The sequence below is a fragment of the Epinephelus lanceolatus genome, chromosome 3 (genome assembly GCF_041903045.1).
Source record: "Epinephelus lanceolatus isolate andai-2023 chromosome 3, ASM4190304v1, whole genome shotgun sequence".
In the NCBI taxonomy this organism is placed as follows: Eukaryota; Metazoa; Chordata; class Actinopteri; order Perciformes; family Serranidae; genus Epinephelus; species Epinephelus lanceolatus.
In genome coordinates this window covers 26,022,572-26,049,186 of record NC_135736.1, presented here as the reverse complement: position 1 = coordinate 26,049,186, position 26,615 = coordinate 26,022,572, and the positions used below count along the sequence as shown (strand labels likewise).

General features: G+C 42.1%; 1 protein-coding gene across 5 annotated transcripts in view; it reads right to left on the bottom strand.

Annotated features, from left to right (window-relative positions):
* Positions 1-1,974: 1,974 nt before the first annotated feature.
* fbxw7 (F-box and WD repeat domain containing 7) overlaps positions 1,975-26,615 on the bottom strand; it is a 164,367-nt gene continuing 139,726 nt past the window's right edge. For all 5 annotated transcript variants that reach the window (XM_033624669.2, XM_033624670.2, XM_033624668.2 and 2 more), the window contains 8 exons: positions 23,509-23,643; positions 20,592-20,715; positions 20,273-20,409; positions 19,550-19,663; positions 13,246-13,427; positions 10,823-11,048; positions 9,592-9,802; positions 1,975-4,606 (listed from right to left, as the gene is read on the bottom strand). In XM_033624669.2, the coding sequence (XP_033480560.1) occupies positions 4,338-4,606; positions 9,592-9,802; positions 10,823-11,048; positions 13,246-13,427; positions 19,550-19,663; positions 20,273-20,409; positions 20,592-20,715; positions 23,509-23,643 (1,398 nt within the window). In that variant the 3' untranslated portion in view covers positions 1,975-4,337. The remainder of the gene's footprint in view (positions 4,607-9,591; positions 9,803-10,822; positions 11,049-13,245; positions 13,428-19,549; positions 19,664-20,272; positions 20,410-20,591; positions 20,716-23,508; positions 23,644-26,615) is intronic.

Sequence of the window (26,615 nt, the reverse complement as noted above, 5' to 3'; positions counted from 1 at the left end):
CTTTTTGTTTTCCATGACAAAAGTTATGGTCAATACTTGGTACTTTTTTTGGTACCACCTGGACTGAGGTTTCAAGCGAGCTGAGCCGATACAAGAAGATGGAGTTAAAACACTGCAGGCCGCTGATTTATCAGAGTGTGAAACAAGACATCCCTTGCAAACCCGCCAAACTACCATCAATAGCGACTGCAAATTTTTTATTGACTTAACTCAAACTTTAAAAAAATTTTACTCTGCAAAACCACGCCGTGGTCAACTGACCAAGTGCAGACGTTTCTCTGCTTGGTTGCTGATGAACAGATCCAACAAGAGCGCTGAAGATGACGTCACAGCAGTTTCACGCAACCTTGTCATGACGATTAGCTAAAAATGTCGCCTGCATTGACTGGTACTGTCTGCAGTGGAAAACTAAATACAGAGAAGCACCTGGGGTCTCGTTTATAAATCAATGTGTAGGATCCATGCTAAAAATGTATGTACAAACACAAGCCAAAAATGGCGTGCTCCAAAAAATATTAAACAATTTCTACAATCAGGCTTCCATCTCAGGCCTCGTTTTGTGCATATGCAATGTTCATAAATGAGACCCCTGGTATCCAGTACCCAGATTGTTTTTTTTTTTGTTTTTTTTTTGTAGCAAATGTGTCAGCATTAGGGCTGAAACTTAAGATTTTTTTTCTGATTAATCGTTTAGATCATAAAATAGTGACACATTCTTCACAAAAATATCCAGAGCCCAAAGTCACATCGTCAAGTTCTTCAGTTTTTGAAGATAAAAACAAACAAGTGCAACAAATCCTCATATTTGGGGAGCTGAAACAGGTGGATATTTGGAATTTCTTCTTGATAATTGACTTTAAATGAATGAATTGTAGGATTTGAAGATGAAAACCTTAAGACAAACCTTCTATCTATCAGTATTCTGTATATAGAATCAATATTATCTGTGTTTTTTTTTTTTTTTTTCCTGTTCCCAGTCTTCAAAATGAAAATGTATTTGTAGTATCTATATTTTGGTAACAGCCCGCCTACTCTTTTTTTGTTTTCAGACTGCTGCTATCCCAGGTCATATCCTATTAAGTAATTTGACAAAGCTTTGTTAAGGTGGGGAAGCAGGAGTGGGTGGACTGATATCAAAGTATCGATGCTACAAATACATTTTCATGTGGAAGATCGATTCAGGCGTCAGTTAGATCGATACCAAAAACAGGATCAGTTTCTCTCCTCTATGTTGTTCCCATTTGTATTTCAAGAGTTGAACTGTCTGTGTAAACACATTCTGTTGTCGTGAACACATCTAGTGCAGCATGTACTCTTTGCTTCTCCGCTGCTGTTGTCATGTTCACTCATACGAGATGTGCATGTGTTGCAGCCCGGTGCACACGCTGACTGAAATGAGAAAGAGAACCTGGGAGCAGCAACAGAGAAGAAGGGAGGAAGGAAACGCCTCAGCGTCCACACCTCTGACACTGAGACAGAGTTGCTGGCAGAGTCTGAGGCTCAGGCAAGGGATACCCAGGTGTACTGTGGTGAAATTAATATTCTAGTCAAACTGGATATGCAGCATTGGTAAATGTTATGTTTTCAAACTGCACTTGTCATCGTTAGCTGATCATTAGATAATAAATTTTGTGGCATCGCCCACCCCTACTGGGAACTGATGCTATTGTGGAGCTGTTAAAAGACTTAAAGTAACAAACTGGATGATTTAAATAAACGTGAGTTGACAAACCTGCTAAATAAAATTGAAAATGTGTGATCTATAACGTAAAATAAAACTCTTTTCTAGCAGTGAGTCAAGTAGAACTGCATCTGAAGGGAGCTCCTTATGAATACGGAGAATCTAACCCGCTAACAGCTAGCTAGTTTTGCTACAATGAAGGTCCATCATATAAGAGGTTAGTTAGATAGATTTTGTACTACAAAGCTGCACTGCGATACATGTTTAAAGTATTCCCTCGTGGATGTAATTAACCAAATAATTTGCTTTATTGAACATATAAGATGCCTTCACACAGGTAACAAAAACAGACAACTGATATGCTTGAAATGAAAAAAGAAAAACCCACATTTTATTGCACTTAAGTTATAAGAAAATAAAATTCTAAGTGAATCAAACAATACACAATCCCTTTAAGGTTTTTTTCTGTCTGTTTTCTTTTTTGCCAGGCAGTTTACATGAACTGAAAAAATAAAACACCTGCAACAAATCTGATTTCTCAAACCAGATCATAAATTAAAACAGAGGGAGAAAACAACGAGAGGAGATAGAGCAAGATTGTTTTCTTTTTTTCTTTTTTAATATACAGTGTTATACCACTTTCACAGTTCAGCTTGAGTTGTGACTCTTGGAGATTGAGACGATTTTTCATTTGGCTACAATGTTTCTGTTCACGTTTGTTGCCTTTTGTGTTTTTATTTTTCCCACTGACAATCCTCGAGGCTGCGGCCGTCGCAGAGCAGCCGCCCCGGTGATTTTAACTGCAGCACATGTAACACTAAGACTCCTGGCAGCTCGACCTGTCAGTTGATGCTTGTGATGGTCTCCTCTGTTGCTTCAGACATCTTTGAATGGAACAACAATCACACACGGATACGGACAGTTCTCTCATTCACGTGTTAAAATCGATAATGTCTGCTAGTTTTTTTTCTTTGCCAGTCCACACAGCATTTGTACATTTCCCCAAAGAACAGGCTGAAAGAGCGTTGTCCCAAGGAATGTGTTTACAAGTTGCCCATTAACACGCTAAAACACGCACTCATGCACGCACACACACGCACGCCAACAGTGTACATCCCCTTGTTTCCTCTCTGCAGGCGATCCCGTCAGTATCTGTCGGACACGCTCCCTCCTCTCAGCCTCGTAGAGGCACGTTTGGCTCAAGTTTCAGTGGCAAAAACAAACAAAACAAAACAAAAATGTCGGATGTTTTCTTTTGTGATCTTTTGTTTCTTTAAGTCCAAACATATAGAGTTCAATTTGGAATTTTGCCTGGGACTAAAACGTCACAGCAAGTAAAAGTTCCATCTCTCTCTTTTTTCCGTTCATCTAGCAGCATAAATACAGTTTGGCCACTGGGAGAAAACAGTAGAGGGGAAGGGGCTGGGGGGTTCAGGGGCGTTAATCCACAGCGCTTAGAGCTTTACTTCCTCTCGTCACAGCACTGGCATTGAGGAAACCACCCCAGCTAGACTCTGAAAAATTCTGGACAGCATTGATGTTTATGTGGAGACGGAGCTCCAAACCCAGGTATGTAGAGAACAGAAAGGAAGAACAAACAACTCAAATAGAAAGACGAAGAAAGAAAGAAAAAAAACCCTTTGTGACATAATGACAGCAAACCTAAACAGAGGAGGTTTCTAATACTGGGATTTGTTGCTGTTGGCAACCGCAAAGAAAGAAAAAAAAAAAAACCATGAGAGAAACCCCTTTCATATGATAAACCAAGAACGTATTGAAATTCACAGTTGTGTTTGTGTGCGATATCATAAAGAAATCAAACTACAGAAACCGAGTGGAGAACAGTAAGAACGGAAATGGAGTGACAAGAAACGAGCCTGATTACAGGCTGAACCCTCCAATTGCTTTCTCTCCTCTACAACAAGCAGCTCTTTAGGTGTAACTGTGTGTGTGTATGTGTGTGTGGAAATTCACCTTTAAGTGTCTCCCACCGTCCTCAATCTCTCCCTACAGTCAATGCTTTCCACGTTCTGGTTGGCCGTTTGAGTGTATGTGTGTGTGGGCGCGCACTGATGGGAGGGGGAGGGGTGTGTGTGTGTGTGTGTGTGTGTGTGTGTGTGTGTGTGTGTGTGTGTGTGTGTGTGGGGGGGGGGGGGGGGGGGGGGGGGGGTCTTTAAAAAATAATATATCTCTGTACATCTCAAAATCTGTCAGGCTTGAGCGAAACCAAGTCTCTGTGCGAAGCGGACCCCGAACCGAAAGGGTTGAGAGTCACTTCAAAAGAGTTCAGTCTTCATCAGTCATTCCTTTCTTCCTCTCTTCATTCTCCAATCGAGGGACAGACCGGTCGCGCCCCGCCGCCCCGTTTCCAGCCTGATCCCCTCCGACTGCACCTCGTACTGGTGGCGGGGGGTCGAAAGCAGGGGCTGAACACGTGTGAGGGTCTGTGGCTCTGTCAGTAACATTTGCCCAAAGGGGGACAGGAAAGATAATGGTAGAGGACAGGACAGCCCACTGTCAGTGGTGGTGGTTGTAGATTTTGGGTGAAGAGTTCTGGGCTTTGGCCCTTCGGTTTTCCAGGTGCCTCATCTCCCATTCCCTCTCTATTCCTTCCTCTCCGCGGTTCGCTCTTCGTCCTTCCCCACCGCGTCCCTTCTCACTTCATGTCCACGTCAAAGTCCAGCACCAGCAGCTTGGTCTCCTCTGTGCCGTTGCGGCTGCCCACCGCGCACACCAGCTTGGTGTTGGAGGCCCGGATACGCCACACCACACCGCCGCTGCCGCCGCTCTCCAGAGTCACCAGGTTTCGGATGAACTCGCCCGTCTTCAGGTCCCACAGTTTAACTGTGCCATCGTCCGAGCTGGTGATGACAAAGTTCTTGTTGAACTGGAGGCACGTCACGGCGCTCTGGTGCTTGTGGGGACCTGAAAACACAAAGAGGCAGACGGTTAGAGGGACGGAAAGAAAGACTTCACCTCCGAGAGGAACCACGGTCTAAATTTAGCTCCTCAGACGTAAAGTCCCTGCTCCAGGGGTAGAACTTTTTGGAAATATCAGGGGCAGTGTTAGTAGTGCTTCATGTCACTGATGCCTCAAGGCTGCTACAACTTTTGTGAAAAGAGGAGAATTCATTTCTCTCCTTACAAAAATGTGAATCCACTGTTACTGTGCAGTGTTTGTTCACACTGCATCTTCTATGGTTTTTGCCCTGATATTCACTGAGGAGTTTTTTATGTGCAAAAATGACTTCAATTACTCAACTTTCGTACAACATTTATTGGCTGCCCATGTCATCAAAGTCAGGACTTGAAATGGGAATTGCTTGTAGATGGAAAACTTAACTTAGTGAGTCAACAAAGTCAAACATTAAGTCAGAAAAAACACAAGAAAACACTTAAGCGTCCATTTCTGCTTCTGCTCATCTCTCTTCTAACATGCACTGAAGCATCAATAAAAAAACAAAACAAGAACAACATGACCACAGCTGCGTTCCAATATTCATACTATTAGTGTGCCAGAAAAAAGATTCGGTTGGCCCCAATACATAGCGTGTCACATGCCAAAAACACCAGGATGTCCAACTGCATCCAGTCGCATTTTGCAGTGCTCAAGTCAACATGCTTTTCTGGCTATCGTGACCCACAATCCTCTGCACAGCTGAGGATTCGTCACATCAACAATGTTGCAAACAGGTGACAGCTCACTGACAGCTGACAGAAACCACAAGATGATCATAAAGATGACCAATTACAACCAAAGGACTTAACTATGAAAACAATGGCAGAGAATTGCAAATGTAGTTTTAATGCTGCAAATATAATACTGCATGTGTGAATCTACAATGTATGCAGTTGTAACAACAGCAGAGCTCTCCAGGTTGTTCATCTCTGGTGAGCTCGGCGAATGGTGTTTTGTTCTATCTACAGAGTTACAATAAGTGATAACGTCAGGATGTGCTGCCTTCCAAATCGCATACTTTTTCTTTTTGCTTAAAATTTCACTCTCAGGAATGCGACAGAAACACCAGCAAGACCGTCAAAGTTCAAGGCTCAACATTATGACGAGGCAGTACATCTCAGTTGTATTCATACTTCATCCAATAGCACATACTTGAAGTTAAAAAATATGCAATTCAGACTGTAGCATGTGTTGTTGACTTGTGTGCGATAAACTGTCACAAAAACAGCAGGTTTACCTTACTTTTACCGTTCTTCAAATGTGACCTAAATGCAAACACTGATGTGTGCAGGAGGGGACTTTAAAGTTCCTGGTTTAGCTCCGCAGAGTTTTTCGCAGTGCTTTCAAGCAGAGGTACACCACGATGTTTGAAATAAGGACCACCTCCCTATCTTAAAAAATGTATACAGTTTTATTAACCGAAACATTATCATTCAAGGAAAATGAGCGCCATTTAACAGCAGGGCTGCAGCTAACGATGATTCTGACGATTATTTTGATGAATTGTTTAGGTTGGAAAATTTCGGAAAATAGTGAAAAATATTGATCCATGTTTTCCAAAGCCGAAGATGGCGTCCTTAAATGTCTTGTTTTGCCCACGACCCAAAGATATTCAGTGTACCGTCATAGAGGAGTGAAGAAACCGGAAAATATTCACATTTAAGAAATTGGAATCAGAGAGTTTTAGCTTTTTCTTAAACAATTACTAAACCAATTAATCCATTATCAGATAAGACGATTCGTTTAATACTAATCGATTGATCATTGCAGCTCTATTTCACAAAAGAAATGCCATTTCCAATAGTTTGTGTATTGTTTAAGCTGCCATCTTCTAAGGAAATTGATCACAAGATGAGAGGCCTTCCACCTCCACTGTTCCCGACCTTTGTAGTTTCTGGTATAATTTAGTCCAAAACAGCCATGTGTTATAAAAGAGTTATACAGTGGGTAGAGAGTTTGATCCAGAATAAAGACCTCAAAACAAAACCTCTGAGACAAAGGCAGAATTCATCTATTTTTTTTATCCCTGGAGCAGTTATGACAGTGTAGTAAAGTCTTCCTACTGTAGGCAGGTTTTAGGACTCCGGCCTGTCACTGTCACAGAGGCGAAGCAGCTCAAGCTACACCTCTGTCTGCTGTGTGTTTGTGTGCTGGCAGCTGGCAGCAGGCCACACTTTAAGTGAAGATGGCGGCTGTTACTGCCTTCGTTGAGGTGACTTTATTTGTGACTGTACGCGTGCAGTGACTTAAGATTTCCCTAAGGGCTTGAAATGATATCTTAATTAAATCAATTAGGGCGACACAAAGCACAAACAAGCGCAGAATCAAGTGCTGGCAAATGAACTGCTTTTTTTTTTCTCTACCAGGATGTTGCTATAGCAGCTATTTCATTCAGACACGTTCTATTTCTTTCTGCTTTCACTATCCATTTGTGGAGAAGATTTGTTGAATTCTCCCGATCAACAAGCATTCGCATATTTCTGTCTCCAGTTAGTTCAAACGGCTGTTATTTACCCGAGTATACAACACTGCTCTGCACCAACCCCCAACATGCCTGCCTCTCTCCTCCCTCCCGTCTCTGCATTACCACGACAAAGCCTGCTCCATCATTACCTATACTCTCCTCAGCTGACACTGACATCCTTGTTGTCGGCCTATTGTCTTATCAAAACACACTAATGAATAGCAGAAATTGTCCGCTGACCTAATTATATGACCTACAAAGTCCCCCGGCCTTCATCTCTTCACTGTAGTCACCCACTCTTCACAAGACACACACACACACACACACACACACACACACACACACACACACACACACACACACACACACACACACCCTCCCCCCGGTCGGTCTTAAACCCCTTCTCTCTCTTCAGACTCTCGCTGGGACATCCCTTTGTTCAACGGGTGTGTGTGTTGGTGTTTGTGGGACCGGCATGCAGGGTTGTAGTTTGCTAATGAGGGCATTTAGGGGTGGGGGCGCTGGTGGATGCTGCTGCTATTCAGTAAAGGATTTCCCACTTCCTGTGAGGCACCAGTAGTGCCGCTGCTGCTAATGGAGTCTGAACTATTCAAACAGACACAAAGGAAATGAGAGTGTAATCAGGACCAGCAGGCCCACAAGGTGTTGGCTCCGTACTGCCACACACAGACAAACAGGTCATTTATAGTCTCAGTTTTAATTGGGCTGTCAGTTTCAGGCTAAGTCCCGTCTTGTGGGCTTTTTGTTGTTGTTCAAGGCTGTCACCGCCATTTTTCTATGTTTACGTTACATGTTTACATGTTTATAGTTCTATATTTGAGGGCACAGGTTTGGTTCAACACCGGAGGGAGGGGGGGGGGGACAACATAGGAAACAAGGGTTTCCGTTGGAAATTTTGAGCATCAAACACTCAATTCCCTGCAAACTGATGTATTTTTATGCACCAATTTTTGCATTTTCTGGACCAATTTTATCACCATAAATGTCTTCATGTTTTTATTGGGTTATTGAAGGGGATAAATGCACAGTCTAAATAACGAGGGGACTTGTTCCTTGCGTCCCTCTTGAAATCTATGCCTATGCCTGAATGTTTCTGCAGCCTGTTGCATAAACTCACTACTTTTGTACAGTACAGTTTCATCTACTGTGGTGCATCTTTCAGTGCAGGAAGATGCAACCAACTGGTGACAGAAATTAAGAAACCCAACAGACTAAAAAGTTAACGTATGACAGAAGCTCCAAATCTCTTTGGTCCGATGAGCTCAAGAACCCCTCCATCAATACCACCTGTCATGTTATTCAGTGGGTTTGATTTTAAACTGGATGATATTTAACACTATTATCATCACAATATCATGGTTACAATGTACTTTTTCCATACATTTGAATTGTCGATGTTTAAAGGTTGGTTTGGTCAAGCTTACAATCATACTGCTATCACCTGGAGTGGCAGGAGCTGGACTATTAAAGTGGAAATAGACATGTGTTTTTGCTTCATCTTATCTTTATGATGTAAATGTTGATGCACTGATCTGCATTTAGATTGGTTCCCTATGAGCCTTGCTTTAACTTTGCAATCTTTCTGCCACCGGGTACGATCTCCCGGGAAAGCCAAGGCTCAATTTACGGCACAAATTAAGTGCGTATTGCAAAACCAACACAGGAAGTGGACAGCACTTTTGTTTTCCCCTGCTAGCTATCTGTAATGATCCTCAGTTACCAACGAGTATCAGTGGAAGGTCTTTACTATCCCCAGTCACACAGATGGCAGACGGTGGAGTAACTAAAGTAACTGTGGATACTGCAGTAGTTGCTGGGTTCTGGGGAAAATGGAAAGCAGTTTGTCTTCGCAGCAGCGGCGCCAACAATAATACCACTTGGAAATGCCAGGGGGAGGAGAATCTGTTTTTACTTTAACAATTTATCCTTTACTTACAGCCTTTTCACCATTTATTAATTACTAGTGTTATTAGCTAACTGATTGAGACGTGTCTGCTCCCTTGCTAACTAGTTTTCACACACTCCTAGTTGCAGATGACTTGATTTCAACTAGCTAACATGATACAATACGTATTTGCACATAACTCATTAATAATTCAAATTGTGCTTCAATGTTATTTCCACTGAACAAATATGTCTCTGGAAATCCTCCAGATTCTGCTGAGGTAAACACCTAAACAGCAGCAATTCCCATCACAAGTGAAAGCAACAAATCTGCACTCATCTGTTCCAAGTAACAGGAAATATACATCACATATTCATGTCAGGTTTCATCATAAATGTCCTGGATAATAAGCTCCTGCTTTTAACTTTTTCTTTTATATTAGAGAAACCTTCCATTTGTCCAACCCTTCCACCTTGACAACAGTTCAGGAGTGACTTAAAAAAAGTTTTACCTTAACTCTAGCTATGTTTTGACTTCAACACAGACCAGCTATGGACAGCCAGCTGGGATGGCAGACTCACCTTGCAGTGTTTGCAGGCACTGGCCCGTCTTGATGTCCCAGATCTTGACAGTGGAGTCTGCGTTGCCTGAGACAAGGATGTTGTCTTTGAGCTCCATGCCGCTGGTGAGGGACTGATGCCCCGTTAGCGTGTGGATGCAGTTGCCCGTCTCCACGTCCCAAACCCTTATAGACGTGTCCAATGAGCCGCTCACCACGTGGATCCCATCAAACTAGAAGACAGAGGAGGGCAAAAGTTCAGCCTCGACACTTTCTTTCATTCTGACTGTTGATGAAATTCATTTCAAACTGGCTGAATATCAAGCTGCCACTCCGAGATAACAGTAACCTTCACCTTCATTCGCAGCTGATGCAGTCGCACTTGACACCTACGCGGCATACTTTGTTTCTATTAACAAACTTAAGATTAAACTCATTGAAATGAATGAATTTTATTGATCTGTGAAACTTTGCTTCGTGTTCACACGTCCAACAGTAGAGCAGCAACACTTTAGAAAGCCTAATGATGCAACGTGCTACAAAAACCAATCTATCAGTGCAGCAAACAGCCTCCTCTCTGAGGGTGATGGCACCGGCTAAAAGTGCACCGTAATCACACAGAGTGGGTGAGAGGACATCTTAGAGGACACAGGGGGATGGATCTTTAACATACACACCCACGCATACACACAAACACACACGTTTGGAGAGGATACATTAAAATATGTAAAAAACAAACAAACAAAAAAAAAAAACAGTAAAAACATGAGCAAGTAAGATAAAGATTGACTTATTTATGGCTTTTTGTGACACTGAACACAAGGAGAGGCACTGCAGATAACTCAAACAGGATGCTGGTATTTTCAGTGTGGACATATTGATATGGTTTATAGTCTTAGAATCAAATAGTTTACAGAAAACTCAACCAAAATGCACCAACCTTTCATAGGTTCAGTCTTAATTATAGTAATGGAGATCAAAATATAATTAAATTACAACACTTGAGATTAGCTGTCACTCAACATTTACACCCAATATCTGATACGTGTAACGGTTACTGACTTGACTAACTGAAAAAATTAGATGCAAACATTTTTAGATTAAAGAGTAAGGGGGAAAAAATCAAATCCAGCTAACAGTTTTAAGAATTTAGGAAGGACTTATAATAATAAAATTAAAATCCTGCTGTATTTCTTTATGCAGATGAAATTTAAATTTGATGGGAGCCTGTTGATCAGTATGAAGCTGCTCACCTGTAATGAATACACTCTGTTGGTGTGGCCCTGCAGCGTGTGGAGGCAGGTCTCCGTCTCGGGGTCCCACACTTTGACCATGAAGTCATAGGCACCGCTGACCACCCGCCGCCCATCATACTGGACACAGCGCACCGCTGCCACGTGGCCCATGAGGACGTGTAAACACTGACCTGTCTCAATGTCCCAGACGCGCAGCGTGGCGTCACGAGAGCCACTGACCACCCTGAGAGAGAACCAGACAGACGCCAGTCAGGTACATGTGGTGAAACATCAATTTTCAAGACACAGTCAGGGTCGAATGTATGAATCTGGTTGCGAAACAAATAGTGGAGTCTTTATGTTGAGCTTTACTGTCCCACCAGGAGGAATGTCTCCCTCAAGTTACCGAGTCTGTAAGATTAAATTCAATAGGCTGCACAACACATTCATTCATACTGTGGCAGCTGCACTGACAGAATAATGAGACAGGTATGAACATTTCCTTTCACTCCTCTGACATCGAGTAACCTACAGCGTAATATTCATGTTCGTACTTGAAAGTACAAAAACACCTATTTAACTCAAACAGCCACCCTCTGGCAGTGTCTTCACCCAGCATGGAAAAGAAAAGCGATATTATAGGTTATAGAGAGGGAAACTGCCTTTAGGTAAAACTGTTACTCAAGTTTTACATTTCTTTTTCAGGATTATTACAGTAAGAACAGTTTGTACCAGGATATTATTTAAGAATGAGACACTGGGGATAAACATATTAAAATCAGGTCACTGATCGACACCGCTTTCCTTAATTTCCATCAGATCCCAACACTTCAGTAAACACTGAGACAGACATTCCTCCATATAATAAAATGATTTCCATTAAAAAAACACCCATGCTGTAAATACACATACTCTTTATTTAAAAAATGCCTCATGGCGCTACAGAGATGGAAATCACCCACATGTTATTCACTGTCTGCTTGCAGCTCGCAGCGTTTCCACTGAGTGAGTAATCAAATGTTACACAAAAACCTTGGTGGGCCCTAAGGCGAAAAGAGCACTTTGAGTCTCCTGAGTGTAATACTGAGTGAATGAGTGAGCAGCAGTTCACTTAAGACGGCTCGCAGGGTCTATTTAATCACTATGAGGCTACATGCTCACTTTCATGGAGATACTGTGCTCTTACAGTATTGTTCGGATGCTCATTTTGCTCGGTGAGATCGCCGTTAGGTCGGGCGTAATGATTCTAATAATAACAGAGGGCATGGGTGCCTTAAAGGGATAGTCCAAATGATTATTTGCTTTCAAATCATATCTCAATATTTTTTTATTCTGCATAGCGATACACAATATATATCTCAGTGAAAGCCACTTGTGATGGGTCCCATGGACTTTTATTAAAACAGACCATGATCAAAAACAACATACAAAGACAGGGTTTCCTTTCCTGGGTGAAAATATACAGCTGCAGAACATGTAAAAATTGAAAATAATATAAAAATATTTAATAAAAATAGGCCTATCTCTGAGAATACACCAAGCACTTAGCCTTGGAAGACCATCCTGATGACCTGAGCTTGACTTTTTCGCTCTCTGTGACAAACTCCTTCAGCCAATCGTAACAAAGCCAGGGGGAACAGCTTCTTCATCACCAACAGAGCCAGTTGATTAATGAAGCTTTTGACAAATCCAGTCACAGAAAAGTTTGCTATTTAATGACCTTTACAGTGCAGCCCCACTACACATGCTCAAAAACTTGCTTCCATTCGTTGTTTATTGGAAGCGAATAAAGCGAATAAAATAATAAGCTAAATAAAAAAAATATCAAACTAACTGTTCAATTTTTTTTACAAATAAACCTTTGGATCAGCAACAACCATTTGTAAAGCTCACTAATTAACACATTTATAAGATTTATTTAGGGCTGCAACTGAGGATTATTTTCATTTTCTCTTTTCCCCCGCATTAGTTTCTCAAATAACTGAAATGTTTGGTTCATTTGGCAGAAAATTGTGAATAATGGCCATCGTACTCTCCTGAAACTTAGAGTGACATCTTAGAATTGCTTGTTTTTAATGACCAAGAGTACTAAACCCAAAGATACTCAGTTTAATGTCACATAAGAGAAGCTGAGAAGCTGGAACTGGAGATTGTTATCAACACATTATAGGGTACATGGAGTCAATTCTATAAATATTAGGCCTTTAAGGTCATTAAATAATCTTAACTTAATTCCCTACAGTAACTATATTTCTACATAAAACCTACCCCTGCATGGGACCACATATATACTACTTACCTTTAATGCTTGAATAAGAAATCTGTCTTAATTCTGGTTAAAAGTTATTAAATTTGCCTCACATCAAAAGCACTATGGTGTCAATGGACACAAAAGCTTCATTTGACACTTTTTAAAGCTTAATGATGAGATGGCGCCGTACCTTTTCTCATGTAGGTGCATGCAGCGCACTGTTGAGGTATGCCCATAGAGGGTGTGGATACATTCTCCTGTCTCTGCGTTCCAGACCTTGAGTGTGCGATCAGTGGAGCCGCTGATAATAATGTTGTCTCTCATCTGGGATGACCACACGCCCCCTGTGTGGCCCACCAACGTACGCAGACACTGCAAAGATCACAGAAGAGGAAGAGTTGTCTTGATCAGGATATTCCTCGTTGCCGCTGACAGTCAGACTTGAGATGTTGGAAAAGTTGGTTTCAAAGACATTCAGGGTAATTTCATTCATATATTTCACATCCGAGTTTAAGAGCTCCTAAAAATCACATTTGCACATTTTCCCACTGTGACCTCCCGTCGTCTTCAGGGAAAAACAGACAAGGAAAATGAAATTTCTGTGACCTTTTTGGTGAAAGCAGAACCCTGTCGGTGAATACCTGCTGCTGCAATGCCGGGACAAAATCTCTCCCTGGGCTTTTATAATTGCTTTTACTTATCTGTTGGAAAAGCAGACAATTCATTCTCTTTGCAGAAAAGCTTTGACAACTGTCTTCAATTAAAATATGTGCCCATTCATCCTCATTAGGGATGGTAGATTAGCTATTGATTACAGCAGTTATAGAAATCTTTCTGATCAATTGAATTTGCGTCTCCACAGCTTCCAATTTGTGCCTCGATTTAATTATCCTAAATGCATTAAATTAAAATTCTTTGGGGAGAGGAGCGAACTGTGGATGGGGTTGGTGGCAATGCTGCGGTTATGTCAGGTCCAGAGCGGAGCATGTCGAAGTGTTCAACATGTGACCCCCTGACTGCAGCTGATAAGCCACTGAGCAGTGGATGGTGGCGCGGGGCGAGAGGTTTTTATTGCAGCGAGAAAAAGAGGAAGATGATGCTGCAGCCTGTCTTCCCCCCTCTCTGTCCTGCGATAAAGAGAATCACTTCATTAACTGAGGGCCAATGTGGCATGACCTGACAATCAACCTCACTCCCGTGTTAAAAGTCTCTTGTTTTTATCACCATGGTCCTTCTTCTTCGCTTCATGCAGCAGTGAGAAGAATAACACTGCAGCTGCACAAACATCTGGCTAAATGACAATTTATCGTGCATTTAAAACCCTCGTGGGCAATTTGTGAAATGTCGTGGTTCATTATCGGGATTATTTACAACGATCCCACTGCCCGCTGTGTCTTAATCCGCAGTTGTGATAAATATTTGCTTTTCCTCTGCAACACAGGCCTGCCGTTTATTGTGTTCATACTCTCAAGGATGCAAGGTTTTTCTCGTGAATGGGAGCCAGTGGTCGAGGTTCCAAGAACAAGAATCACAGTGTGTGATTAGAGCCTACTCAAACACTGCGTAGGAAGAGAGAATACCTGAAATGAAGGGCTTAAGCGTCTTTATCGGTCTATGAAACAAACATAAAAGGAGGTTGTCCCTGAGAGTGAAAGAAGATTTGCATTCCTTTAATGAACCTTTTTTTTTTTCCCCAAACACGAGGGTTTTTCATAAACATTTGCATTGTATTCCTGTAAAGAATAAACAGAGTGTGAGTATCCAGTGTTGTAGCCACGGAGCTCTACACCATGTAAGACTGATTATACACTGTAGTGTTGAAAAAGCCACCTTCTTTGGCCTTAACAGGAAATATCAGAAAATAAGGTCAGCAGGGCAAAAGCTAATGGAGCTACTGATGTGCAGAGGTTAAAGTAAACTACCTCAGGCCAAGTCATCCCATCATTGACTCATGCTGCATGATTAAAAGATTACTCAGGCTACAGATGAATCTCCATTCAGCGTGCTAAAAAGACCAATCACGTTTTTGTAGTGATTGATTTCACAGTTTGACAGGAAAGAAGACAGAAGGATGAGAAAGAGAAAGATCTCACATGTCCCTGGATGCTGTACTTCTACCACATCCATGAAAAATGCATGGTTCTGCAAGGCTGAATGAAGTAAGTCTATTTAACACAGCCCAAACTAAAAGGGAACTCTGGTATTTTTCAACCTAGATCTTATTTTCCCATGTCTTTATATCTAATTGACCCATGGGAACAACATTTTTTTTTTAAAGTGGTCCAGTATTGAGAAAGAGAGTGCTGCAGCTGGCAGTGTCCAAACAGGCTATTTCAGAATGAGACTTCTCCTTGAGCAAGACCTGGACACAAACAGAATGAGCAAGCGAAAGGATAAAGAAGAAGTTCTTATTTCTCTGTAGTGTCCTTTTCATATTGTTCTCAGACACTAATAATAACAATCTGAGCCTGTCAGGCACCTGCTCTGTGTGGTTACATTACAGCCTGTTTCACCGCTGCCAGCTGCAACACTCTTTCAATTCTGGACCAATTTCAAAAAGTGTGGCTCCCATTAGTCACTTAGACACAAAAAATGGGGACCAAGTTGGAAAAAACCTGATGTTTTCCTTCAAGTTTTTAACAACCATAGCAACACAAAGTGATTATATATGATAAATACCCTTACAGCTAAGTTAATCAATCGTTAAACCAAAAGGAACACAACATATTAGTTTTTCTGTTTCTCCTCTCTGATATGTGGCAATTTCAATGTAAAATTATCCACTTAATAGCATCCCAATAGATAAAGACATGAACCTGGGGTAGGAAAGTTCTCTGCTGGTGCTTCCTACATTATTTTCTGTTGGGACACTTTAGCCAACTGAGCCACCGAGAGTTTCTCTTGGCATGCTTTCCCTTGCAACTGCAAGATCTGACCGTGGTCTCAGCTTGTTTAACAGGAAACAGCTGGCGAAACAGAGCGGATAAATCAAAATGATTAAGTGTAAAGGTATTCTGAGAGCTGGATCAGGATGGCAACGTGTTACTGCCCTTTTAATTTCTACCGCTGCTGATTTGACATCATGGGTATGATTTACTGGTTGGCTACAAACTCCACAAAAAACAGCCTCATCTGTTGTGTATTTACACAAACCAAAGAGAAATGCTAGATGGCCTTCATTAATTTAATCTCTGATCATATTCACAATATTGCTGGTTAAATTCACAGCTCCATAAGCAATCTATAACGTCTGTTCATTCGAGACGCTAAACTGGGAGAAGCCAAAGCATCTGGCAGAAGACACCGCTCCCTGGGTATGACAACAGTCCACAGGTCTGCCATCTTAGATTGGCCTGACAGCTGAGACTGCTGCTGACAGGCACCACCAAGGACATGCGCAGCTCTGTTAAGCACCAGGCAGCCACCTTTGAGGCAGCGAGATGTGTGCGGCTGTTTGTGCGCAGAAGATTGACATCTTTCACTGAAGCTGGAGGACGTGCAGAGACAAAGGTCCGTCAGGTAAAGACAGAAAGCCTTCAGGTGTCGTCTGAGCAACCGCTGCTTCAGCAGGAAAACAAGCTTTTTAAAATACCTCCAGACCGCAAATGTGAACTTGACATGCAAGCTCCAACGGATTCCTCTTAATCTCGCGCTCGCTCAATCTCTGATGCAATGCTTTCAGCCACAATCAAATCCCCATTGTCTTACCTGATCGCTAAGCAACGGCCCAGTGCTTTTAGAGGTGGAGGCATTTACATATAATGTTCTCATATAATAATTCTGATTGCCTCACAGCAAGGGTTCAATTCACTGTGTTTTATATAACAAGCTAAATCAAGGGCAAGACAAAGCTGGCAGCAAAAATGAAACATTAGCAGATATCTTGAAGCTTTGGCAAACCTGAGCTGATGACTATTTGTTGAAACACATTAATATTAATCAATATTCATGCAAATAATGCTGTCAATATGATGGGACTCTTTGCTTTCTGTGCCTAAAATGCCCAGCCAGTTTGAAAAAAAATAGGATTCACAAACAAATTTTGAACAGAAGAAAGGATATTGGACAGATTCATTAAACCATTGATAGAAACATCTGCTACAATCTTGTCAGCATTGTAACTGCTGCACTATTTAGAGATGTGTTGGGAATACTGTGAGTGGAGGAAACACGAGATAACATTTAGACGCCGCAAAGTGATGTAACACCACTTGATTCTTCCCACATTGTCCCATCACAGGGGGAATCTTTTTGATCGCTCTAAATTGAACACAAGGTTTCCAAGGAGAAGTGGCACAAGTGGCCGAGGAGAAGTGTTAACGCTGCTCTACCTCTGGCACAATTTGTCTATGCTGTAACCAATTTCTTTTTCCGTCCCATCAATTTAAATTCTCTACCTGCAGTGCAATCTGCCAGAGCTGCATTTCAAATCTCTCCTCTGAAGGAAAAGGACAGAAGTAACCACTGATCTCCGAGAGCGTGAGCCACTTTAACCTTGTAATCTATAATCATCCACCAAAGTCATTATCGCAGGGACTGCTCTTTTTTCCTGACGAATGGAAAACGACCCAAAATCAAATCTTTTCAGAGAAAGTAAGAAAAGAAACCCACATCTGCATCACACATGCTGTCAGTCTAATGGCATGAGGCATCAAAAGGAGACCATTTAAAGACTAACATCAAGAGTTCTTCATCTCCGTTGATCATCGTGCTGCCATCTCTTATTGATCTAATCAGAATGAGACCTAAGTTCTGGTGTTAGCGGCTGAGCTGAGGACGGGCACCCTGAGCTTTCTTTGAAGTTGGAGGATTAATGTGAGAGGTAAAAGGTGCACCAAGGTCAAACAAATCCCCTTTAAAGTAAGATTATGGAGCAGATATTATTTGCAATATGAAGGACAGGAAGGATGGATGCTGGAACGTGGATTTGGAGCCTCGAGAGAAACTTATCTGAGGGCCGCTGCAAACTGTGTAACACCTTGAGATCACTGATAGCCACTTTACAGGCCAGCATCTCAAGGGGACAAACTGACGGCGAGGAAAACGTAGCAATCAAGTCTTCAAATACCCTGGCAGAGACTGTAAAGAATGTTGACAGCGGAGGAAAAACAAATGCAGGTGGTGGTAATCCCATTGTATTTTTTTACTTTACAGTTTCACTGGCATCGACAGCCACTTCACCCGAAATGGTCGACTAGACTTAATTGGCCATTCCTCTCCAGTGAGAGATTCTCTCTCGAGAGCAAAGGAAGCAAAGAGATGAAATCCACAGTTTGGTTGTGCTCTGAATACAGCACCCAAACAGAAATGGATTTAGCCTCATCTTTTCTTCATGAGTAATGTAAACAAACAAATCCGAGGTGGATTAGCGTTGTAGAAGCCACAGACAATGTACTGCGCGTCTGTGACGTCGGTCTGAGCGCAGGGTGGTTTCATACAAAACAGTTGCGCCTGCTGGTGATGTGACTCATCGCAGACTGCCACCAGCGATGTGGAGCCGCCGCAGCTGTAACTCAACAACCTGTCATCCAGATGTTAGTCCGTGGGTGAAGGAGAGCCAAATCGTGCTCCGTGCTTATCGGATGACCTTGGTTAGATATGTCTAGATCAGCAAATGCTGTGACTGATATGCCGTGTAATTACCACTTGGGTGAATGCCAACTCGACTATGTTGGACTGAGTCTTTAAAGCAATGAAAAGCAAGCTCCGTGGTCTATTGTGTCCAACAGAAAGAGAAACCTACTGCAGTGTGATAATGCAGAAAATCAACTCCTCTAAAGGCTTTTCTTTGAAACGTACGTTTGTAAAGTAAAACAGCCCAAACGTATCTCATTTGTTCACCAAGTCATAATGAAAGGAACAGACGGGAAGAGAGGAATATGCAACGACAGTTTACGGAGGAGTTTTAGTCAAAAAAAACAAAACAAGCTCTTTTGAAATTGGAGTCCGACACCGAGGCATGAAAGCACTGCGATTCACAACAATCTGTGAACCTCTCTCCAATACCACAGTACAACCACTGCTTTTCTTTTTAATACACAGCGTAAAGCTGCAGCCAAGGCCTGTGTGGCTGCACCAGCTTCAGCTATGAATACTAACACCTCTTGCGGACATGTGCTGTGTAACAAGTCTGCAAAACGGCAAAATGTAAGAGGAGAGAAAAGATGAAGATAGAATGGATTCTCTGCCAGGATGTTTTTGTGTGACGGGGCAACTATCCATCAGGTTAGTAGTGCAGACACAGTTAGGTGTCAGACAAGAAAGCTGTTTTCATGTATGGCCAAGTGTACATCAGGAAGTCTTGCAACCACTAAGCAATCGTTTAGATAGCTGTCTCCTTCACTTCCTAATCAACAAGTCTGAAATATTAATGAAGTCAATTCAACGTGAACCGCATTCCTTCAGTCCATTAATGTCTGACAACAGCGCAGAAGAAAGGAAAAACATTAAGATAACCGGAAACAACAGGAAATAGAGAAGCTGTTAACACATACCTTTCCTGTGATGGCCGACCAGACTTTGAGCGTGTTGTCGTCAGAGCCGCTGACGATGCGGTTGCCACAGAACTGGAGGCAGGTGATCACATGGTCGTCGTGACCTTTCAGCACCTTTGGATGGGGCAGATAAAGAGAGCTGCAGTGAGAGAGACATGGAGGACAGGGCGGATGCGGAATGACACAGCAAGAATTGAGGCTGACAATGACACGTCTCCGGTGCTTTGTACATCAAAGAGGAGATAAGAGGAAAATGTCATCAAGTGCTGCAGGTGTACACAGCTCTTTACGCAGTGTGTGTGTGTGTGTGTGTGTACAATACTGGGTCACAGGACTGCTAGCTCAGCAAACGACAGAGCACACTGCATATGCAAAGGAGTACGGAGAGCACAGTAACCAAATTTACATCGGCGGTGGCCTAAAATGACCCGCGGCTGTCTTTAAAAAAGAGCAAAAGCATACAAGGGCCATTAAGGATCAGCTCTAGCATACTGGTCATGCTTTATGGGGAACTTCTAAACAGGCAAAAGACAAATAGAGTCTTTTAGATTGAGAGAGAGTAAGATCATCCAGTGCTGCACCTCATTTATTATTCAAAAAGAATACTGCAGAGATCTGACCTATCGCTAACTTTCCATCAGCTTTCTGCGAGTCAAAGCAGCTTGATATCGGATCTATAAGATCGGCTACGCTGCGGGGAATTTAAGGTGAAAGTAAAGCTACCTTGGGTGATTTGAGGTCCCCTCTCCTCCAGTTGGTGTCTATTCTGTGCTGCCTGATGTAGGCACTCTTCCAGGGGCTGTGAGTGAAGCCAGGCTTGACGATTTTCCTCTTCTTGAGGAGCAGAGGCTCATCGATGCCTGCGAGGAGAGATAGAGATGGAGGCAGGTTGGACTCATGTTTCTCCTCTAAAAAGTTTATTTAAAAAAAAAAACAGCCGTGTCTTTAAGCACAGCATCGCCCACAGCGGTAGCTCCAGACTGCTCACGCTGGGCGACTGCGTGTTGTCTGTCCGCATCTGTTGCAAAGACTTAAGACTCACCTTCTTCCCTGCATTTCTCCCTCCACAGCAGGTTGTCCTCTGCCAGGATGCGCCAGTAGCGACACGTCTGGGCTGCTTGGAGGAGGTCCTTCGGTTCCAGGAATGACAGCACATACAAAGCCAGCTGTTGAAAGACAATGTGAGAGGTGTAAATGGAAAAGGAGACACAAAAAGGACCCATTATTCACTGCTGTGGGTGTATATGACAGCACAAACACCTCGTGGAAGAGGATTTGAAGTTTGAAGTAACTAAATCACAGTAACAAAAAGGAACAGCTGAGAAAACACACTTGCTGAAGAAACTATGTGCACAATATTAACAGCGTGAATTGAACTGACAAGGGTAGACAATAGTATTACCATAGAATTGAATCAACATTTTTATTAAAGCCCAACAAAAAAATACACAATAGGATCTTCACACAGCCAGTAATAATGCCAGGGCTACAGTTCGTTAAGCCAAAGCTGGCATAAAAAGACACAAAACCTGGTATAATGAGCATAAATCTGGACCCCTGGGCAATAGACAGAGAAAACACTACAGTCTGTTGTTTTTTTTTTTTTCAAACAGGTATATCTTTGGACAAAAGTCTTACCACACACAGTATCTGTGGCAACAATGAAACAGCGGATCAACTGTTAGGACGAGAGATTGCTCTGTATCATCATAATATAGGTGAGGATTATGGGTTCACTGTGTAACCCGTTGTGCAAATATTGTTCTTTTATTATATTACAATAATCCGAGATGATAATGACCCACAGCACGCTGTGTGACAAATTCAGGAGTGGCGTCATGAACATCAGGAAGGAGTCAAATGTCCGGGGTGCACCAATAACCAGGGGCCGCTTTCACAAAGACATTTTAGCGTGGTCTGTATAAGGCCAGTCTTTAGTCTGCTCTTAGATCTAGTCTAATCTAGTCATTTTTATTGTCAACCTGCTGTTTCACTTGATAAATCTGTAACATAATTAGAAATGCCTGTTATAATTTCTCACTGGCTGACATGATGTATTCATATTGCTTGTTTTATTGGACTTAATATTGAAAACGCAAAGATACTTAGTTAACTATCATTTATGATTGAAGCTAACATCAAATTTTTCATATTTAGAAACTGGAAGCAGAGAATTTGTTGGGTAATTTTGTTTGAAAAATGACAAACAATTAATACATTTTATAAATTAATATCTTTTTTCCAGATGAGATTTTAAAAAACTGTGACACCCTTACCTAAACCAGAACCCTGAAAGTGATACAGATACCAAAAGAGTAATTTGTTTGCTACCCACATTGTGAATGCAGTAGTGTGTTGTATAATCATACTCTCAAACATTTTGGCAGTATCTCAGTACGCTGAACTGCCAACTCCATCAAATACAACGTTCTCGACTCCATCACACCACAAACAGTATGGGTTGTAGCTACTGCTGTGGCGGGAATGTAAGCTCCGAGACAGAGCAAGAGTCCATCCGGCGGCAGACTACCTGTTCTCTGTTAGCACCACATGGCTAACATTACCTAATGATTATTAATGGGTTTAACAATACTGTTGTGCCGTTTCGGTGTGACTTTGTTGGGACCATTTAATGGCTTGTTGTCGGATGTTAGCCGCTGCTGCTGTGTTAGCTCGCACTAACCAAGCAGATGTTGAAGTGACTGTTCATCAAGAGGAGAGCAGCTCTGAAAACGGCAGCAACAGGAAGTTTGCTAATCCAGCAGGGAGTCGGGAGAGTCTGAGATCAGACCCCCGTCACAAAAACTGGATGACGTTTAAATACTACTTGGTACTGGGGTTTTTTTTAACCGACAGACATCCCTAACAGTTACGCTATTTGCTCATTTCTCCTTGTAAAACCAGGCGCCTGATCTGAACGTCTTTTATGAAAGTTCTTGAATGCTTCATTCCTCAAAGGTTTAGAGACGTTTCCATGTCAAATATCCAACTTCACACGGTTCAAACTTCTTTGACAGCATTTTAAAGAGAACTGAGGGTCATGATGAAGGGCAATCATAAGACTTTTATGTTGTTTTGTCTCCCTGCCGAAGGTCTTCAGGTGTTACAGTTTAGTTTTAGGGCTATTTCAAATCACTTGCCCCAGACAAGACCCACAAACCTTGACATACCTAAATCACCTGAAAGCCTGTCTGAGCCTGTAGTCATTACCGGGCTTCAGGATATTTCAAAAGTTTTATGAATGGACCTCGAGCCCGGAGTGATTGCTTTTTAAGCCCGACACACCGCCTTCTGCAGATTCTCTTCATGGTTTCAATTTCAACTGTATCTATAGTGCGGCCACAGGGATTGTCCTGTTAAAATTACTTGACAGCCCCCCTCAATATATTTCCAGCAGCTCTGGCGGAGAGGACAGACAGGATTAACAAAAAAAGTCAGAGAGAACAGGATAACATATAAAAAAAAAAAGGCAGGACCAAAAAACAAAATGAAAAGAGAGGGCTCATGTCCTGGTGAGAACACACATGATGCCGCTGTGGTGCAACCGGTGCTGACACCTTGAAATCTTGCATCCTATTGCCTCACTCTCTATGCTGCTGGCCGCCGCTTTTCATCCAAACAACTGCCAGAGAGAGACGAGGTGTTACGTATTTGATCAGCTACACCAGATAACGGTGGACTGAGGCTGGTTTGCAAGAATCCCTCATGTGATCTTATCATCAGTGTGGCACTTCAGATAGTTTGTATTGTCAGTTATGATGCAGAGGAAAAACAAGACACCCCACTATGGATGTGAAGGAAGACCGCGACAGGATTAGGGCTGGAGCGGACGCCTCTGTCATGTATTGTATATTTAAAAACAGTGGAAGGGATTCCCACAGGGGTTCAGGTCAGAAGAAAAGGGACTCGAGATGGAAGTTGTGTACTGACAACAGAGAAAGAGGCATTCAGGAACTCACCTCTTTGGGCAGCAGGGAGATGAAGTCTCGCTGAAACTGCGGCTCGATCACCTGCATCATATGCTTGACTTGTGTTGGCTCACAGCTGTCAATCAACTCATCCAGCGCCAGCAGCTTCTCGGGGCCAGTCCAGCTCTGCAGCACAGAGGACAGAGGGTTTTTTTTAAAATGACATCACTCTGCATGATTTGGCAGACGCTACACTATATATCATAAAAACTCAAAGTTAATAGCTTTTTGGTGCTAGTATGGGGTGGCAGACCACTTGAAACTAGCAACTCTCAATGCATACCAGATGAAAGCACAAGAGCAGGCTCAACTGTGCTAATGAAAAACCTATTGAAAAGAGAACTTGCAGATACAGCTCCAGATGAAATCCAGGACACCTAAGAAGCTGAGATTGATGGTGGTGTTGTTTCACATTATCTGCATCACAAACAGCGACGGCTGCTGTCAATAAAAAAAAAAGGTGAAGCCAATTAAAACACTGAGCTGAACAGGTCTGCAGCCGTAGCGCTCGGCAATATCGATATTGTATTGATAGCGTGATATGAGACTACATATCATCTGACATTTTGAATATCCTAAGTGTTGTCTTTTCCTGGTTTTAAAGGCTGAATTACAGTAAAGTGATGTGATTTTCTGAACTTACCAGACTGTGCTAGCTGTTCTATTATTTGTCTTTACATAGTTAGTCTTTATAGCTGCATTACTGATGATTGTTAATCAAAAATCTCATCCTCAATCTCAAGGACCCATAGTCAACCCTACAATAAGCCCTGGTCAGCCATGTAAGGTACTTTACATGTTTATCAAAGCAGTTTATCACTGACAATCATGAGATTTTGGACAGTTGAGTTTGTGTGCCTTGCTGTTCATGAACACCATGTTCACCACAGTCTCAAACACAGCGTAACATTCCTATCATTATATGACAAATCTGTTCTTGTTATTATTGCTGATTATTGTTGAACTGTTGACTATTGCTTTCCTTTTTACATGCATATATTTTTGATATTTGGTTAGTATTTTTTCATTTTCGCACAGGTTTTCTTTTTCTTTTCTCAACACTTGTGGAGGCGTGTCATTTTCCACATGGCTTCTCATTGTAATCCACTGCTGTCACCCACCTGTGCTTGCTTATTAATCAAGACTGGGCGACACCTATCTATCTCGTTCTCCATTGCTATAATTTCCCTTCTGTCTGGTTGTGTTTAGTGATTCTGCAGTTGTTTGATGTACATTAGAGTGAGAATACCTGACCCGAGCCTGACAGAATCTGATGAGCTGGGCCGGGTTTGGACAAATATTTGCATATAATGTTCCGATTCAGCCTAATTGACTTGACATGGTCCTTTACAGTTTGCATTGGACGGAGTGGTGTAAAGAGGGTCACCAACGTGTTTCAGTAGCAGCACCAGAGCTATTTTCCTGACATTAACGGTGTCAGGCTCGGGTCGGGCTTGGTTACTAGTACTCTTTTAGACTTGTGTCGGCCTCAGACAGAAATACGCAGCCCAAACTGTACTACAACATATACACTAAGTCATGCACTAACACAGTTTCTGCTGCAGCTATTTTGTGAGTTTGCTCTCATATGGTATCAGTATAATACTACAGAGACTGTCTGACTTGTACAGCAGTGTATCCTGCTGGCTTTTATTGCTTTTCATTTCACTGCAGTCTGTACTCTGTATTCTCTCTGTACTGTCCTCTCCAGAGGTTCTAAAAATGAAAGGGACCCCCCCCAAGTTTGCCATTACAGGTGGGAGTACACTAGATGAAGTTGATTATACCTCCACCTCTGGACTGCCACACCCATCAAAGCTGTAGCCCATAGAAGTGAAGCGTTATGGGCCGACTGTGCTAATTCATCGTGGTCAAACTAGACACTTTAGCGCGCTTATGTAAGCTCTTATTTTACTCTGATTGGAGCGCCTTGGAAACATACTGCCTTGTGCAGTGTGTCTGCAACCCGTTAATGTTCCCTACGTGCCGCACAGAGTTGCTCGAGGCACCTGCCTATTTCAAGCAGCCAACACATTAGTGGAAAATGTGAACATCAGGAACCAGACTCTATCAACAACATTATTAGGACTCTGTGGGGTTATTTATTCTGCTTGAACATTCAGTTGTTTAACGCTGGCTGATGACACGAGCTGCACTGTATGTTGGACTCAAGAGCCGCAGTTGTTTTCCTCTATGGAGCACTGAAATCTAACAATGATTACAGGCTATGAGGCAGGATGGAAAATCTGGCACACGCAAACCACCTGTAATTTGGCAGCTAAAAGCTTTAGCCAGAGGTGCTGGTTCTGGAGGTAATCAGGGGGTTCAGAGACCTCCTCCCTGCCACTGGGAGGACAACGCAACAGCTACTTATGTGTTACATCAATTTTCTGCCATAGGTTTTTAGTATGTTTTGTTTCAACAACTACAGGCCCTCTAATCTGAACCTGAGATGGGAATTTTTTTTCGTTTAAACTGTTAGTTAACGTTCTTATCTCTGGTCTGTTATGTAATCATAAATGTACAAGTAGTAACTGTTTTACCAAAGAACCTACAAAATGGGAACCACTTATAAAGTAAATTCTGAAGGGCTCAGTGTATTTCAAGAGCTTTGTGGATAAACACTTATCCTTCATTGTTGAGTATCATTTTTGGTAAACTATTATTCTCCTCAGCAGCCTATTTCTGCTTCAGCTACTGATTTCTTCAGTTTTGTAGAATTTCCTTCAACAGTCTTCAGAGAACAGCTGTGACACAAACCACAAGTTAACATCCAGGATCAGAATGCTGAACCTTAAGCATAGAAGGAATCCAGGCTCACTGAAACACACATTACTCTTGATCAGCTAATCATTATGACCTGCTTATGACAGGTGTTAAAGTATCTGCTGAAAACCACTAAATTTCAAAAAGACTGAATTCTTTGGCTGCAACAAAACAGATTATTGAGGTATCATTTCAGTCAGTTCCAAGGACACTAAAGAGGCAGTTATTACATCTCCTATGGTAGTCATAATTAAAATATATTTTAAAAATTTTATGTATGATATCAAGGCCGATGTACCTGTATGTTGGTGGAATTAAAGGATTAGTTTAAG